This window comes from Neovison vison, chromosome 1 (genome assembly GCF_020171115.1).
Source record: "Neovison vison isolate M4711 chromosome 1, ASM_NN_V1, whole genome shotgun sequence".
In the NCBI taxonomy this organism is placed as follows: domain Eukaryota; kingdom Metazoa; phylum Chordata; class Mammalia; order Carnivora; family Mustelidae; genus Neogale; species Neogale vison.
Window position 1 is genome coordinate 55,626,103 of NC_058091.1, and position 16,772 is coordinate 55,642,874.

The 16,772-nt window shown below is 30.9% G+C and overlaps 1 protein-coding gene across 3 annotated transcripts in view; it reads right to left on the reverse strand.

Moving 5' to 3' along the window:
* Positions 1–16,772, reverse strand: part of STXBP5 (syntaxin binding protein 5) — a 177,052-nt gene that overhangs the window by 48,234 nt on the left and 112,046 nt on the right. The window contains exons 17-21 of one of the 3 annotated variants that reach the window (XM_044247118.1): positions 15,586–15,711; positions 13,520–13,671; positions 6,988–7,053; positions 2,006–2,065; positions 1,855–1,902 (exon numbers count right to left, since the gene is read on the reverse strand). In XM_044247118.1, coding sequence (XP_044103053.1) covers positions 1,855–1,902; positions 2,006–2,065; positions 6,988–7,053; positions 13,520–13,671; positions 15,586–15,711 — 452 coding nt within the window. The remainder of the gene's footprint in view (positions 1–1,854; positions 1,903–2,005; positions 2,066–6,987; positions 7,054–13,519; positions 13,672–15,585; positions 15,712–16,772) is intronic. The other 2 variants (XM_044247119.1, XM_044247120.1) reach the window with 2 other exon arrangements.

Sequence of the window (16,772 nt, forward strand, 5' to 3'; positions counted from 1 at the left end):
AACTCTTATTATAAAACCAGATACTAGTGTAGAGAGAAACTCATTTTTTTAACTGTAAAAACTTTATAGTCTAAAATGGAGCTGTCTCCATTTGAATGAAGAAAAAAATTGAGAAGTGAGTTTTCCTTGTATCTATGTTGGGATTAAAAACCACACTGAAAGACTACCACCAAAACCAAACAAAATTATATATAAAATAGGAGATAGAGTAGTAGTTTCTGAAGATGTAAAATAATCACATATAACAATGTAACTAAAGTAAGTTTGAAAAATTTAATAGTAAACATGTTTCCCCAAAACTATAAATGACAAAAAGGAAAACTTGCCAATAATATAAAAAGTAAGCAAGAACATTACCAAAGAACTTCTAATAATGTTACTCGTCTAAGAAATTTGTTAACTGAAGACTTTCAAATATTCAAGCTCAGATATTTCATGTTACATATTCTATTCAAAACACAGAAAAAAAGAAAGGAGCTAGTCACCACATTAAACAAAGCAAATATAACCCCAGGATCAAAAATAGGACAAAGAAATTATTTTTAAAAAATGTAATTATATACTGGGTTCCTTTCATGCAAGGTAAAATCCCGAGATAATTAAATTCAAAAAGTTCTTTGATTAAGTGTATGTAGGAAAGTCCTTTCTAACTTTTTACATTATATGACAATAAGTACTAGTTAAGACAGACTATTAAAAAAAATTTGGTTGAAAAAGTATTTATGCTATAGTGCTAATATAATTAAAGTGATTTAACTATTACCAACTGATTCACTATAAAACCACAAAGAGATAATCAACTCCCCATATTATGAAAAGCCCTTTGCCCAAGAATAAACCATCTTATTTAAAAAATGACCAGAGGTGCTAATAGTCAGCCAACGTTAATATGACTAAACAGGGTTCAATTTACAACATGCAGACAATATGGATGGTACTTCTGTTAAATTTTAGAAATTTAATTTTACTATATATTAAGCTTTATCATGAGAAAAGGAAAATCTATTTCAGCTGCCTAGAAATGCACTTCATTTAATATAATTCAAGGAATATATGGTAGGCATTTTGGAGGAATAACATAATAATTGTATAATAAAAATTTTGGATTAAATCAAAGAATTAATTAATTTATTTTTTTGTAAAACAGTGCTTCTCAAGCCTTTAAAAATCCTAAGAGAATATTTAAATTTTTATGATCAATCCAAAAATCTTAAGATGATTATATTCTGAAAGCTTGATTATATTTTGTCTACCTATTTTAAACTGAAAACCTTGAACTGGATAATTCATTTCAAAGTGCATTCATAAAAACATTCAAAATGATTAATATAAAACACTCTCCATCAATCATTTTTACTTGTGTGCATGGAGGGGGAGGGGTGAGTCTTAAGAAAATTCCCATTTAACTTAATGGTAGTGCAGATTATAGAACAAAAGAGTCAGTATTGTAGAGAACCATTTCCTTGAAATTGGGGGCTTTGAAAATTTGAGAAAGATGGAATAAAGGTAGGAGAAAATACAAATAAAACTACAAAGGAAAAAGATCTCAAAATCTGGAAGTATAAAATTGTACTATTTATGGCATAAATTGAACCCTGCTTTATTTTAAATAAAGCAAAAATAAAAAAAAGAATAATTCACATTGTAAGTCAGAAGAACTACAATCCCAATTTAACTGATTTTTAATAATTACTGCCCCAATAAGTTTAGAAGAAACAGCCCAAGAGATTATTGTTTAGCATAGAAATAACAAATTAATATATACAAAATGCAATGCATTAGATCATTTTCTGGTGTTGAGTAATACTGCATATAGCGAGGATTAGAAACAAAAGAGAAATTTCTATTTCCTACCTATATCACTGGCTACCATCTTGGAAAACTTTCTGCTTTTGGTCTTCACTGAAAATAATATTTTGATATAAAAATGTCAAAATCTAGTCAAAGTAAACTAAATAAATTAAACATAATTAAAAGAAAATACTTTAAAATAAAGATACTATACCCTTTTCTATAAAATTATTCATTTTTTGTTCATCATCTGAATTGTGTGGTGATGAAGAACCTACACAAACGAAGACAATGGAAGGAACAGGCACATCGTCAGTCACAAACACTGAGTCTTCATAGGGAAAAGTACAGACAAAATAATCTGGTAACTTCTAAGATTAGTTTCCATATTATTGGCCACAAGAAAATGTCATGAATATAATTAATAACAACTCTTATAATACTACAGTAAGTATAGCAAACAATAGTGCATTATCTCCCACAGTAGAGAGAGCCCTAGTATATATAAATATTAACTTTAATCTATAATTATTTTTCCTTAAGTTAAAACCATTTAGAAAATTGTTGGTATAGATGTTAGAGAACAGATAAAGAAAAATATAAGCAGCAATTAACTGTTTCTGAAAGAAAATGCAAAAATTCTTTGACATTAGTTAACTGAATAAGGTTCACCTAGAACTAAGAATCCTGTACAAGAAGTATACTGGCAAAATATATTCTATGGCTAACTTCCTAGATACAAGGTTTAAAATCACATATAAATTCTATTTTACCATAGGGATCTTTAAAATATTAAGGATATTACTTATAATATTAGGTATGTTCAAATATTTACTTACTTTTAATGAGGTAAGAATTTTAATCTGGCTGTGACTTCCAATAAGTTTATCTAATATTTATATAATTAAGATTTTATTTGTCCCTTTTCCTTAAAAAAAGGAGTTTCTAATTTTTCATCACAACTCTTTAATTTCTAACATAAGTGTTTTATTTATAAACATAATCTTAAAAAAATCTTAAGTAGTATTCTAGTTGACAACTTTTATTAAATGATCTATCCTTTATAATAGCACATTTCAAATAACATCTCACGCATAAATTTTCACAATCTCGCTACACATCATTCTGCTTCTTTTAAGTTCCAATAATCCCTTATCTGTACATTTCTCTAATGAGGTTCATCACTTAATACCTCATTTTTTAAAAAGTTTACATACATGTACCCTTTTCCTACTGCACTGCACTTCTAAAAACTGGGCCTCCATTTGATTCACCTTTGCACTCTCTTTGCACTCAGGAGAGTGCTTTGTATGCAGAAATCTCTAAGTAAACATTTGTTGAATGAATAAAAAGCTTTTCTGATAGACGCAAATACCTAAAACATAACTGGAAGTAAATAAAGTCCTTCTATACTTTTTTTCTTTTTTATTCCAGTGAAAGTACTGAACCTTAATAAATAAGGTCAAAGTTTGATCTTCTCTTCCCCTGGAAAAATCATACTTTCTTTGGCCAAGTGGAAAATACCCTTGAAATCTCTCCATAGACCAAGTAAAACCTGTAACATGGCAGCATCCAATTACTTCTGTAATAGTCTTAAAAGATTACCCTTTAAAAAACCAAGTTATTTTTGCTAGGTAGAATTTATGGATCCTCATAAATCCTTTATCAAAAAATGTAACATAACACTGGAGTCAATGTTATTTTCAGGATTAGAAATGGGTATACTTGTTCTTCAAAGAAGATAACAGTTATAAGATGTTATAAATATTTTAAAATATCACAGTCACCCTGATATTAAATAGCCATAGGAATGTAAAAAAAATTAATACTTGTTTTATTTAATATATTTCATATTAGAGCAATAGCTACAATCTAAATATGAATATAAAATTATAAAATGTTTTTTTAGGAGCACTGGGTATTTACATAAACAATGTATATTAATAACAGTACATCAAAAACTAATGATGTATGGTATGGTGACTAACATAACACAATAAAAAATATTTTTTAGTATTTCCAAAAAAAATTTCCAACATAAGCCATAAATGTAAAGAAAAGATTTATGTTTCCCCTAACTGAAATTGCCTACTATTGGTCTTCAGAATTTTTGTCAAAGTTCCAAAAATGCTTTCAGCATATCCCATCTGAATATATTTACCAAATAATTACGATTAAATAAACAGAAAATATTTACAGCATTTTGTTTTTTCTGGGGTATATGGCAACTCCTGAAGGCAGGATTTATATTATGGTCTATGTAACCCTGGGTTTTCTTCAAACTGAAATAACCTAATAAATGTTTTTATCATTTTCACATATGCACATGCACACACACACATTTCCAATGCAGTACTAAAACAGAATCTCAAAATAATTAAAGTGCTCAGTAAAGCAATCTGAGTTCTTTGAAATACAAAGATCAAATGGAGATAGCAGAAGTTCTTATGTTAATTCAGGATGACAGAATTAATATGCTATTTCAGAGAGACTGCTGTTTTATTTAAAAACAAATGGAAAAGCCAAACTATATAAATTACTTGTACTTTCTCAGGATGCTCTTTGAATTGAGCTCTTTGAATCAGCTAAAGTGTTGAGACAACCAATTTTGATTATGGGACTTAAATGCTTTTCATAAAAATTTGCTCTTCATTTGCATTATTATTTTGAATAAACACACTGATTTTGATAAAGGGTGTATGGCTACTTTTCATTTTTGTAATAATAGTGGTCCTCCTCTTAGTATTTATGAGTGACTCAGTTGAACTCCCAACCCACTTTTATACATTTCTTCTTCTCTCATGATACACTGTTTTCTATTAGCTATATTGGTTTAATAATCTATATTGTATCATTTAACTACTTATATATATCCTACCACACTGCGAGAAAGTACTTGATGCTGGCAACTTAATTACTACTTTCCATTTTAATAACATGATCACCTTGTGGTTCTTCTGATTCACCTCAAACTTAGCCCTATCCATTTTTCTTTTTTGACTATCCTAAATTAGTAGAATTTGCATGTTTGGGGAGAGAAATGATACTAAATTATTCCTTTATTTCCTTATTAGAATGAAGAATGAAGAATGAAGGCAAAAAAGTTACAAATGTGCAAAGTTTGGAAAACTGGCTCAAGATGGGTAGCAAGAAATACTACTATTTTAAGATGGACCAATAGTGAAAGACATAACTATAAGAATATACTGTCAAAGGGTTAGCTTTCCAGAATTTTATTTTATTCTAGTTTCTAGTATATGTTTTAGTTCATATGCATGAGTGACATCTATTTCCTGCTCTATGAAACATGTTTCAGGCACAACTACTGTCTACTATAAAAAGTTTGATTTGTTTTTTTGTAAAAGGTATCTTTCCTGATATGTAGGAATGCATATAATTCTTCAGAAAATTCTTATATCTTTTGGGGCATAATCAAAGACTAAACAAGTTAAAAGTTTTCTATCTAAGATCAGAATTTCTGATTTATCAATGATTTTTGCTGTAGCTCCAACTCACTGAAACGATAAAATACCTAGTGTCAGATAAATTTCTGTATGTTAAAACTATACTGTCCTTTCATGTGGATCAAAAAATATATTTGAAAATGTTCAGCAATGTTTGAGTTTCTCAGAGAAAGATCTGGAGGGTTTCTACTTTTACATACTTTTTATATTTATATACTCAAATTTTAATATACTTAATTAAATACTTATCTGTAATTACCTCTTATTGGCTATTCTAAATTGATATATATATATATATATATATATATATATACTATTTATAGTTTGGCTTAGGATAATAATGAGTATTAATTTATTTGGGCTGAGTCTTGTCAAAACAATTTTGATGGCCATTTAATATATTAAAAGATAATTACATGTCCAAATTATCCAGTCTGGCTTTTAGCCTTAACATATTGACAACTGCATTCATATGGCCTTTAGAGTAAATAGGTAAGAAGATCAGAACAGTATTGTAGGCAGATGAACAAAGAACAGCAATAAATATACTCCAGTTCTGAATTCCGAATTCAGAAATAACTCTAGTTCTGTGAGATCAGATATACAGTTACTTGTTCCATATTATTCATTCAAATTTTACTGTACCCATGATCAGACTTAACATTAGGTGCTAATTAAATAATTCCTATAGTTCCATATTCTATTAATGATTCAATTTAAATACAAAATTTAAAGATTAAGAAAACTAGAAGATAGATATATCTTAAGGTATAACTTGTGCAACATCAGGAAAATGCAATTTCAAAAAGAAAACATCACAAAAATGTTACAGTTCTATGTCTAACAAAATGCTAAATGGAAATATGAGAGAGTAAAGTAAAATGCACTTCCCAAAAGTTCCCATGTTTATAATGACTTCTGATGTAGTAGAACCAGCTATGGAAGGGTCAAAATCTAGTGGAGAACCATGTCACTTTATCCTAAGAACAATCTTTGCAGGCAAAACTGATAAATATTCCCAGCCAGAATGATTTAATAAGGTAGTTAGAACTGTGAATTCACCTGTAGGAAAGACTCACAAAGTTTCTATCCACTTAAAATAATAATAAAATTATGATTTTCTTAATCTTAAGGAGACTGAAAAGATACTAAAAGTTATGTTCCACTAAAATATTAATATACACATAGGTTACATAAAGACCTATATCACATGGACAAAAAAAGACAACTGCTTTAATATAGCTATAAAATTATATCAAATATCACTTTGACCAAAAACAGAAACATATACAATTAGTCTACAATTATTCTGTCTACAGTTACCATTAGATTATAAATGTTTAAAATCTTTGGTAATATTTAAATGGATACTACTCAAGAATTAGAGCACTATTCTAACAGATGACACCAGGCAAGCCTAGAGCAAAGACAACATTGTAGATTAACCAAACCATCTGATCAATGGTGACAAGTAAAATATATTTTCCCTAAAAAAGTATAAACATAAAAAAGCTAAGTAAATAGTTCTATGACTCTTAACGGGTAACAGCTGTGGGATTTTATCTAGTGCATTTCTTTTCACTTAATGAGAATGCAAAAAATAGTCATTTTGAGAAAAATATGGGACACAAAAGTTCCTTGTAGGTGTTATTTTATAAGCTTAGCTGTAAAAAGGAATTTTCACACTGTATTTTTTTTTGGAATTTTAATTATTAATGAAATAAAAAATTACCAGAAGTTGGAGATTTGCAGCGATCCTCTGGGACTACAGTCCCTTCACTAATATCACACAGACCTGCTAAAAAAGAAAACCAGAAACCAAATCACAACACAAATTTACATATGTGCAGTTTTATGCCCTATTTACAGTACACATTTTTTTTTTTTTAAGATTTTATTTTATTTATTTGAGAGAGAGAGACAGTGAGAGAGAGCATGAGCGAGGAGAAGGTCAGAGGGAGAAGCAGACTCCCCATGGAGCTGGGAGCCTGATGTGGGACTCGATCCCGGGACTCCAGGATCACGCCCTGAGCCGGAGGCAGTCGTTTAACCAACTGCGCCACCCAGGCGTCCCTACAGTACACATTTAATGACTGTCCATTGGTAAAAACCCAGCAGTTGAACAGACTGTACTGGCATTGATACTATGACCATTAATCTTGAGATAGGAAATAGGAGCATTTGATATTAAAAATACCTAAAAATAGTATAGTAGTCATTAGTTAAGAAAAAAGAAAAGTTCTAAGAGATAATTTACTATTCTTCAAGGACATTAGATACAAAGTAGGACTTCGCTTAAAATCAGTAATTTGAGAGTATATGATACACTTATTGGATTTCTCTTGAAGGAAAATAAATACTTGGTAGTAAATTTGGTGATTTTTAGAAACTTCTCAACTCAAATGTCAAAGTGGTTTTTGCTAAGTATGTTTCAAACATCTTCTGTAAATATTTAAAATAATTTTGTGCTTCCACATTTCCAATATTTAAAATATTGTACATTACTTATCTTATAGGACTACACTTCTTAAAAACTATACCACATATTTTTAAAGAGCTCTAAAAAATACTTCCTTTTCTCAGATTTATATGAATTATATAACTCATCTATCTTATAGGATGGCCTAGATTCTTAGGAGAAACCATAGCAAGGTATTTTATGCTGTAGACAGTTAAATAAAGTGTAGAATTTAAAAAATGGCAATATGCAGAGTAAACAATTTGAACAGATATTAAGTTCCTTGGTAACTGGAATGAAAAGAATTCCTGCAAATTCTTTAAAAATTACAAATAAACATACATCAGGACTTTGGGATAGCTGGGCAGCAGATGGGATTGGGGAGCCTACATATTTAGGTCTCAGAAGAAGTTAGCTATTATGCTGACATATGTGCATATATGATCAGTATCAACTTTTCCACAAGTTGTGTTGGTAAACACAGACATGATATCACAGTCCAATCACTAAGAAAGCTTTCACAATAACATTTTCAGAGAACATGGAGTACCAAAATAAGTTTATAAGAAGGGTTTTCTATTTTGATTTATATATTATTTTTCTTATATTTATATATTATTTTTCTTCACTAGAAAGTTTTGAATAACAAGCAGTAATTTTTTTTAACACTTATTAAACTATGATTCTGGAAAAAACAAAAAACTAGTTCTTATGGTTCAAAGATGATGGATGGAATTTTAGGTATGCATTTAATCTTTGACAAAATACTTGTTTATATAAATGGACTCCTTCTTGATAGAATACTAAAAAAGCAGGTCTTTAAACAGTAGTGATATACAGAAACAACCTAAGTGTCCATCAGTGGATGCATGGCTAAAGAAAATGTGGCATATATAAAAATGTGTGTGTGTGTGTGTATATATATATACACACGCACATATATACATTCAAACACACAATGGGATATATTCAGCCATAACAGATTTAAATTTTGCTATTTGTGACAACATGGATGGCCCTCAAGGACACTACATTAAATAGAGTAAGTCAGACAGTGAAAGACAATTACTGTATGATCTCACTTGTATGATATAATGGAACTGAAACTACCCCCCCAACAAAAAACAAAAAAACCACAAGAAACAAGTTCATGGATACAGAGAACAAATTGGTGATTGCCATAGCAGGGTGTGGAGGGTGGGGAAAGAAAGATAAAAGGGGTCAAAGGACCAAACTTCCAGTTATAGAATAAATAAGGGATGTAATATACAGCAAAACTATAGTTAGTGATAGTGTAGATATCTTAAAGGAAGATATCTGCAAGGAAAAAAAAATTTAACTATGTAAGATGACGACTCTTAGACCTACTGTGGTGATCATTTTGCAATGTATACAAATAACAAATCACTATTTGAAACTAATATAATGATTATATAGCCAATTATACCTCAATAATAAATAGTTTCGATAGTATATCTACTACTTTAGTGAGCCTAGATAATCAATTTTGAAATTTTAAGCCTTCCATTATGCTCAGGGTAAAAGTCAATTCCAACCCTACATGACTGATTGATATATATGATCCTATGGCTTATACAACATGGTTAAGTGTACAATTTATGATTTCTACTTACAACTATCTTTTGGGTCTTTGCCATCAAATGTAGTAGTTACCCTTTATTGACAAAAAGCATACCTTCTTTTTCACATGTTTAAGTAGGAAGCTTAATTTACTATTCAAAATGTTCAACAAACCATAATCATATGTTATTCATCACAATATATCTACTGAGGTTCATTACCTACAAATTAATGTTAGGCTACAAATAGACCCTGGTTTAATCCAGGGGTTGGCAAACCTGGAATGCGAAGGTCTAGATTGGTTTTGAGACCAGCTAAGAAAATAAGCAAGATGCTGTTCTAATTAAACTGTACTGGCAAAACCTAGGAGTAGGCCTGCTTTGGCTCAGGGACAGTAGTTTGTGGGCTCCTGGTTTAATCAATCTTACAACTGCCAAAATGATTAGGTCACTTCCATCTGCACAGTTCATAAAAAATATACATGGAATTCTTTATTAAGTATCTGATTAACTTTAGGAAACATTATGTCAACAGGGTCAATATATGACCATATATTGAGCCATCAATATAGTTATGAGATTAAAAAAGTAACACCAATTTTGGTACATTTTACTTTTAGTAGATTCCTGCTGACTTCAGTTGATGGCTCTGTTTTCAGTACGCACACAGGCATTTCAATACGCACACAAATCGTTCTAGAATTCTGAATGATCTGTACATCAAATTTACTGATTTATTTGTCCTTTATCAACTTGAGTACTATTTACAAATTCTTTTCACAAATTCTCTTGATACGTTTTTATTACTTTATCACTTTTTATTACTAAGGTCTGCCTTACATACAAAATATAGCTTAGACTTTCATTTATCTTATTTTTCATAATTTTCAGAAAGTTAAATCATTCCTCTTAATGAAGGGTTGACAAACAAAGTTATTAAGCTCTATATTCTGTTTTACAACTATCATTTCAAATGATCCCTAGAGTCCTAATCCTTCTTTAATTATATTTTCATTGAAACCAAACATTTTGCTATCCCATTTTTTTAAGACCAGTCTATACTCAACAAAGTACTTAATGATTTATACGAAACTTATTATGCATCCTTGATTATATCCCTCATTTCTTATATAGTTTGTTTTATTTCTTATAATACACACACACACACACACACACACACAAATATCAACTAGTTTATGGGGCTTGGTAGCTATTTCCTTTTCTATTCTATTGAATATATTGAAGAACTGAAATTAATTGTAATTGTATAGCCCAAATCTTCATTTTTATAGCTACTTCTTTGTAACTTTTGAAAATATCTTTCCTAAAGTCATGCACAACTTTGTCCCTCTAATTTCTTTCTTCATTATTATCAATTTCCAAGACGAAGTTAATTTTCTTTTCATGGATTTATCACTTTCACATCACCAAAAAAAGATCTTATTTGGGGTTTACAATTATATTCAGAATAAAAATTTCCCTTTTGTGTCCTTCACTGAGTGAAAAAGTGGTCAGCGAAACAAGACACCTATTAATCATGTTTCACTTTTGTTGTAATTAAGACTTTCAGCAAGCAGATACACAGGTAGTTGAAATACTTTATCACTAGTTGTCCCTGTTAAAATCTCATAATTTTTATTATGAAATCACTGTACACATTTTAGTTATGGGTTCAACTGCATTTTAATACAGCTGTAAAACACAAACTATAATGTTTACAAGATTAATTTCATGAATAGCAAACACCTCACTCTTTATGAAATCATATTAGAATCTACTAGTAGTAAAATCATTTTTCCAAGCTAATCTTTAAAAAAGAATTTGGGGGGTGCCTGGGTGGCTCAGTGGGTTAAGCCGCTGCCTTCGGCTCAGGTCATGATCCCAGGGTCCTGGGATTGAGTCCCACATCGGGCTCTCCGCTGGGCGGAGAGCCTGCTTTCCTCTCTCTCTCTCTGCCTACTTCTCTGCTTACTTGTGATCTCTCTCTGTCAAATAAATAAATAAAATCTTTAAAAAAAAAAAAAAGAATTTGGAGGTATTTGGGCAACACTTTTATAACCTATTATAAAATATGCACTTTTATAAAAATAGCCTTTTTATCAAGACAGTTAAAGAATTCTGTTATCAATTATTTTATAATTTTATTTGAAACAATTATATTTTAGAAATAAAGCACAAATATTCTTAAAATGTTAAAGTACATTTTAAAATAACTTTCTTTGAATTTTAATTTAATTTAACTTTTCTTTAATTTTTATTTAAGACACAATACTAAATATTGTTATAACTGAGCATAATAATATCTTAAACTGATACAGAAAAACTCAAATAGTTCTCCTGTACTTAAACACCTTACTCTTCAATATAAAATAAAACAAATAATAATATAAATAATATTATGAGATTTACTACAGGATAGAGGATGCAATGAAATTTAAGAAAAAAACATTTTTGAAACCACATAGCAAAATACATAAATTAAATACATAAGCTTATGTATTTAATTTCTAGCAATTTTATGAAACTATTATGAGGTATCAAGGAGAAGAGAAATTAATTTATTTTAGGAGCAAAAAACTTTTTACACAGGTTTGTGGTAAAATTACTAAAAGTACTTGTCTCCTCAATCATGACAATGTTTTAATTTTCTAATACTAAATATTAGTTTGCTTTATAAAGAAACCTGGTTGGGACACAAACATTTCAATAGCTGTTTTCATATACACGATGAACTTAAGGAATGAGTATGCCATTTTAGATATATAATGTTTTAACACACTCTTTTAAAAATAAATGAGAAAAAATGATTTTATAGACAACAAAAAAAAATGCTATGACTTTACTGACATGGAATAAGTAACTTACTTAAGGAAGAACGGAGTTTTTTCACAGATTCAGAATATAAGCTAGAAAGGCCGCACATGCAAGAAGTCACAATCAGCATGCCTTAGTGAAGCAATGAAAAGCGAAGGAAAAAAAGGAGACAAAGGTACTAGAATGGTATGGTTGGGACAATTTCTGCTGAAGATAACACATGACAAAATGATCACACACAAAAACAAAACTGGAAAAGAAAATTCAAGCATCAAACCAAAGTGAGAATAAGGTCTATATCCCCCCCATTTTTCTTCTTTTATGAACTGTGATACAGGTAATATTAGATAATTATGCCATAAGAGCAAATGAGAAATGAATCTCAGAATTTAAAATCAGAGAGACCAAGTTATAAGTACAGACCAGAGATTCCCAGTGTTTTACTGCACACTGGCATTCTGCAGATGGGCTAAGTCTGCTCTAGAAAGGGTTCCCCTCAATCCTTCAATCCCTAGTTCAGCTTGAACAGGTCCTGAGGAGACTGGAGCCTTCAGGCTAGTAACTGCTGCAGTCCTCACTTAATATACCCCTATGTGCCAGAGATCCAATGCCAGGAGGTTTAAAAAAAAAAAATGTGACAAGTACTGGTAAAGACCACCAACTAGACATATTAAAACATTTAAAATTAAGACTAATTGGGCACCCAGACAGCTCAGTCAGTTAAGTGTCTGCCTTCAGCTCTGGTCATGATCCAGGAGGTCCTGCAATGGAGCCCAAATATCTGGGCTCCCTGCTCAGTAGGAGTCTACTTCTCCCCCTCCCCCCTGTCCCTCTCCACCATGCACTCTCTCAAATAAAATCTTTAAAAAATTTTTAAAAATATTATAAAATTAAGACTAATCACCTAGCAAATATAAAAGAATGTTATAAAGAAAACTCTTAATGGATTTGGGATTGCACTGAATCAAGGCTATCTAAGAATACTACATTTTCATAGAATTCAAATTCACTTTTGCATTTACATTTTTTTTTCCACACAGGAAATGATCCCTTTAAATAACATAGGTGGAATGACAAATTTTGGGTCTTACAATACCAAACAATAAAAGGGGCAAAACTTTGAAGTTAACTTTGAAGTTAACTTTTATTCCACAAATTTTCATCTCATAATTTAGCTGAAGAAGCCTGCCACTGTGGTTCTTTCCCAGCGTTAATTAAAATCCTAGGATATTAAAAACAAAAGTGAAATCTAATAACACAACACAAAGAAGGTTCAAATCTTTTACTAGTTTTGACAGTTTACATATACAGACTAAGTCAGACAAGCTATGTATCTAACTTAAGTATTTATATACAAAGAAGTAACTCAGTATTTATAGAAATCCTAAAACTCAGGATTTTTTTCTTTATACCTCCTGAAGGTTGTCGAGATTTACGAGGAGACCGGGGTTCTCTCCGATAAGGATCATTGGAGCCATATAATTCAATAGTGCCCAGGTTGAGGAGTACTGCTTTCTGGAGGTAGTCTACCATTGCAATGCCATTACAATTGCCAAAAACTACCCTGGGAATAGAAAAAGAATAAATATTTTAGCACAAATAAGTAATTATAAGGAAATGTACCTGTAGTCTATAAGGCTGAAAAGGAGGAGAATGGGTTTTCCAGAAAATTCTTCTTTGCAACTAAAGACTATCAGAGACATGGAAATACAGGTTACATATCACTTCTCATGGAACTATGTAGATCTTCTGCAGACATAAATGATTAAAAGTCTATATCATTAAAAAAAATGTTGGCACAGGAAGTGAAACTTGATCACAGACATAAATCTCTATGCTAGGAAAAGTGACATTTATTTTTCTGACTTAGGGCCATTTCGAGCAGCTCAGAAAAAGACACTCTCTTCCACTAGGGAAGTGGCAGATTATCTCTCTGAGAAAGTTTTGGTAATCCATTCAGTCAAGAATAAAAAGTGGAAAACATAAATGTTGGAGGTCTCCCTTTGGAGTACTCCAAATACATTCCCAGTTATGAGTCAGGTACTACAAACCGAGCAACTATGAATAAAGGAATTTGACTCTTTTAAGATATCTAAAGTCAGAAGCTGAAAATTGAAATGTACATAAGGACTCTGTAAGTAAGACAAACAAGACACAGAAGGACATTAGATGACCCATCTAAAGAAGAAATGTTTTAATTCTGTTCATGATGACCACTGCCAAGCAGATTAGAGACAATGGGCCGGGTAATTAGATTTTTCAGTTAAAGCTCTAAATATGGATTTCACATTAAACAATTTTGGCAGCCAGCTCAAATACTGAAAACATGCAACAAGGGCTAAAAAAATGTTAACTGATGGGATTGGGAGGGAGACAAACCATAAGTGACTCTTAATCTCACAAAACAAACTGAGGGTTGCTGGGGGTAGGGGGGTTGGGAGAACAGGGGTGGGGTTATGGACATTGGGGAGGGTATGTGCTATGGTGAGTGCTCTGAAGTGTGTAAACCTGGCTATTCACAGATATGTACCCCTGGGATAAAAATATATGTTTATAAAAAATAAAAAATAAATTTAAAAAAAATGTTAACTGTGAGTCCATCAGCCTATGATCAACTGATTTGCAACTTCCTTTGAAATTTCTTATTGGTTCTTTTTCTTATTCCCTCTGTCTTTAAGGTTGTGGGCAGTGAAATAGTAAAAGAGAGAAAGTTCATGTTCTTACACTGTGGGGCAGCAAATTAAAGACATTGAGAGATAAGAATCTCAGACTATAGCCTGTCTTAGCTGGGTATACAACTGTAAGAGATAGAGTGAGTGGTAATAGCTTTAGGAAGAAGAAAAAGATGAGTCCCTCCCTAGGACTAGTATAAAAGAAGACGACCAAGTGACCCAATAAATGGCTCTGGGAATAAACAATGTATGGCTTCTCTACTACCATAATGTTGACTTTTAAAACAAACAAAAATACTTGGTAAGTCTACCAAATTATAATAAAAAGTATTATAATTCAAACTCAATACTTAAAGGTATGAATTGATGATACAACTGTAGTATAATACTTCACCAAACTATTACTATGCTTTTATAATTTATACAAGTGAATTTTGGAAATAGAAGAAATTATGTAGCTCTGGTTCAACATTTAATTAGCTTAGTACAAAGTCTTCTGAGTTGATGGCTGTTAGACTTCCATTATACCGAATATTAATAAGGAAATCATTCCTGAGAGTATATCCATGAAAGTACAGATTGACTTTAAACTTTAATCTCAATTCTTTAGAGAGCACTATAAGATAGCATACCCAGAGTAGATTATTCAGAACAGTTATTTTCCAAATAAACACTAAGTCTGATTTGAAGTTAAAGATGCACAACTTTTTAATTGATGTTGTAATAAAGATCATTCTATTTTTAAAAATTTAAAAAAATGTATGGAATACTATGAAGAGACTGAGAAACACATAAATTATACTTACAATCCATACGAAGAATTGACTGCCAGGCTGGTTATTTGTTGTGGTGGTTCTCCACTGACCCATACCAACTGAATAACTAGTTCTGTCTGATAACCTGGAGACTGCTTAAGTGGTGAATTTTTAACTCTGTAAAAGGAAAACATTACCTTTTAACCTACCTTCATGTATCTTATTAGCTTATTAATTATAAAGTCATGCATAAATAACTATGCACAAAGTATATAGAATTAAATATACAAAAATGAAAAAAACCTGAATCCTGTTCTCTATTGGCATTTAATCTAGATGGAGACAAAACATGTACATAAATAACAAAAATAAGAAAGCATATATAAGTTCCCATTATAAACTAAGGGGGTTGGAAGTGAAGAGGGAGAAAAAGAGAATGGGTATGAATGGGAAGGAGGTATGGAGAGAAGAATGAGATGTCGTCTATGGATTAAGAAGAGAAAGAAAAAAACCAAATTAAAAAAAAAAAAAAGCAAGTTAGAAAAGTAGACTTAAATATATGATCTAAGAAAATAAGAAGTGGCCCAAAACATAAGGAGTTAAAAAAACTGAGAAATTTATTTTTGGGTGCATGACACTTGCACTATTAAAAAAATATACTCTGAGTTGATAGTAATTTTGATTGTAGACTCTTTCTCCAGTAATTGCTGAATAAATGCTTTTGCAAACATGCAAACAAGAAGCAGGAAACCAATAGTCAAAGATTAACAAATGTGTAAGTTTGCTCACAGTGTAGGTGTATATTAACAGTGAGAAACCAATATAGCAAAATAGGCTGAGGTCAGACTTTAAAGGATCTTCGGGGGCTAGCTACAAAGAACTGAGGGCTTTGAAAGGCTAGAGTTTAAGTCTTGGCTCTGCCATTTTCCAGTTGTCTTCTTGTCTAAAAAAGTGGGAATATTACCATCTAATCACAGTAAAAGTGCCTACGGAAGAGCTGTCAATGGTCAATTTGTATGAAATATATTTTCATTATTCTAAGGAATTAGAAGCCAATGAAGGTTTATAAGAAATACTTTAGAAAGATTAATTTGGTGGAGGTTTGCAACGTGAAGTAGAATAAGAAAACAATTAAAAAGTGCCTGTAATTAATGTAAAACAATGAGAAAAAGGTAGATCTGAAACACATTATGAAGTAAGAATCACAAATGCTTCAAAACTTCATGAAGGCAGAAACC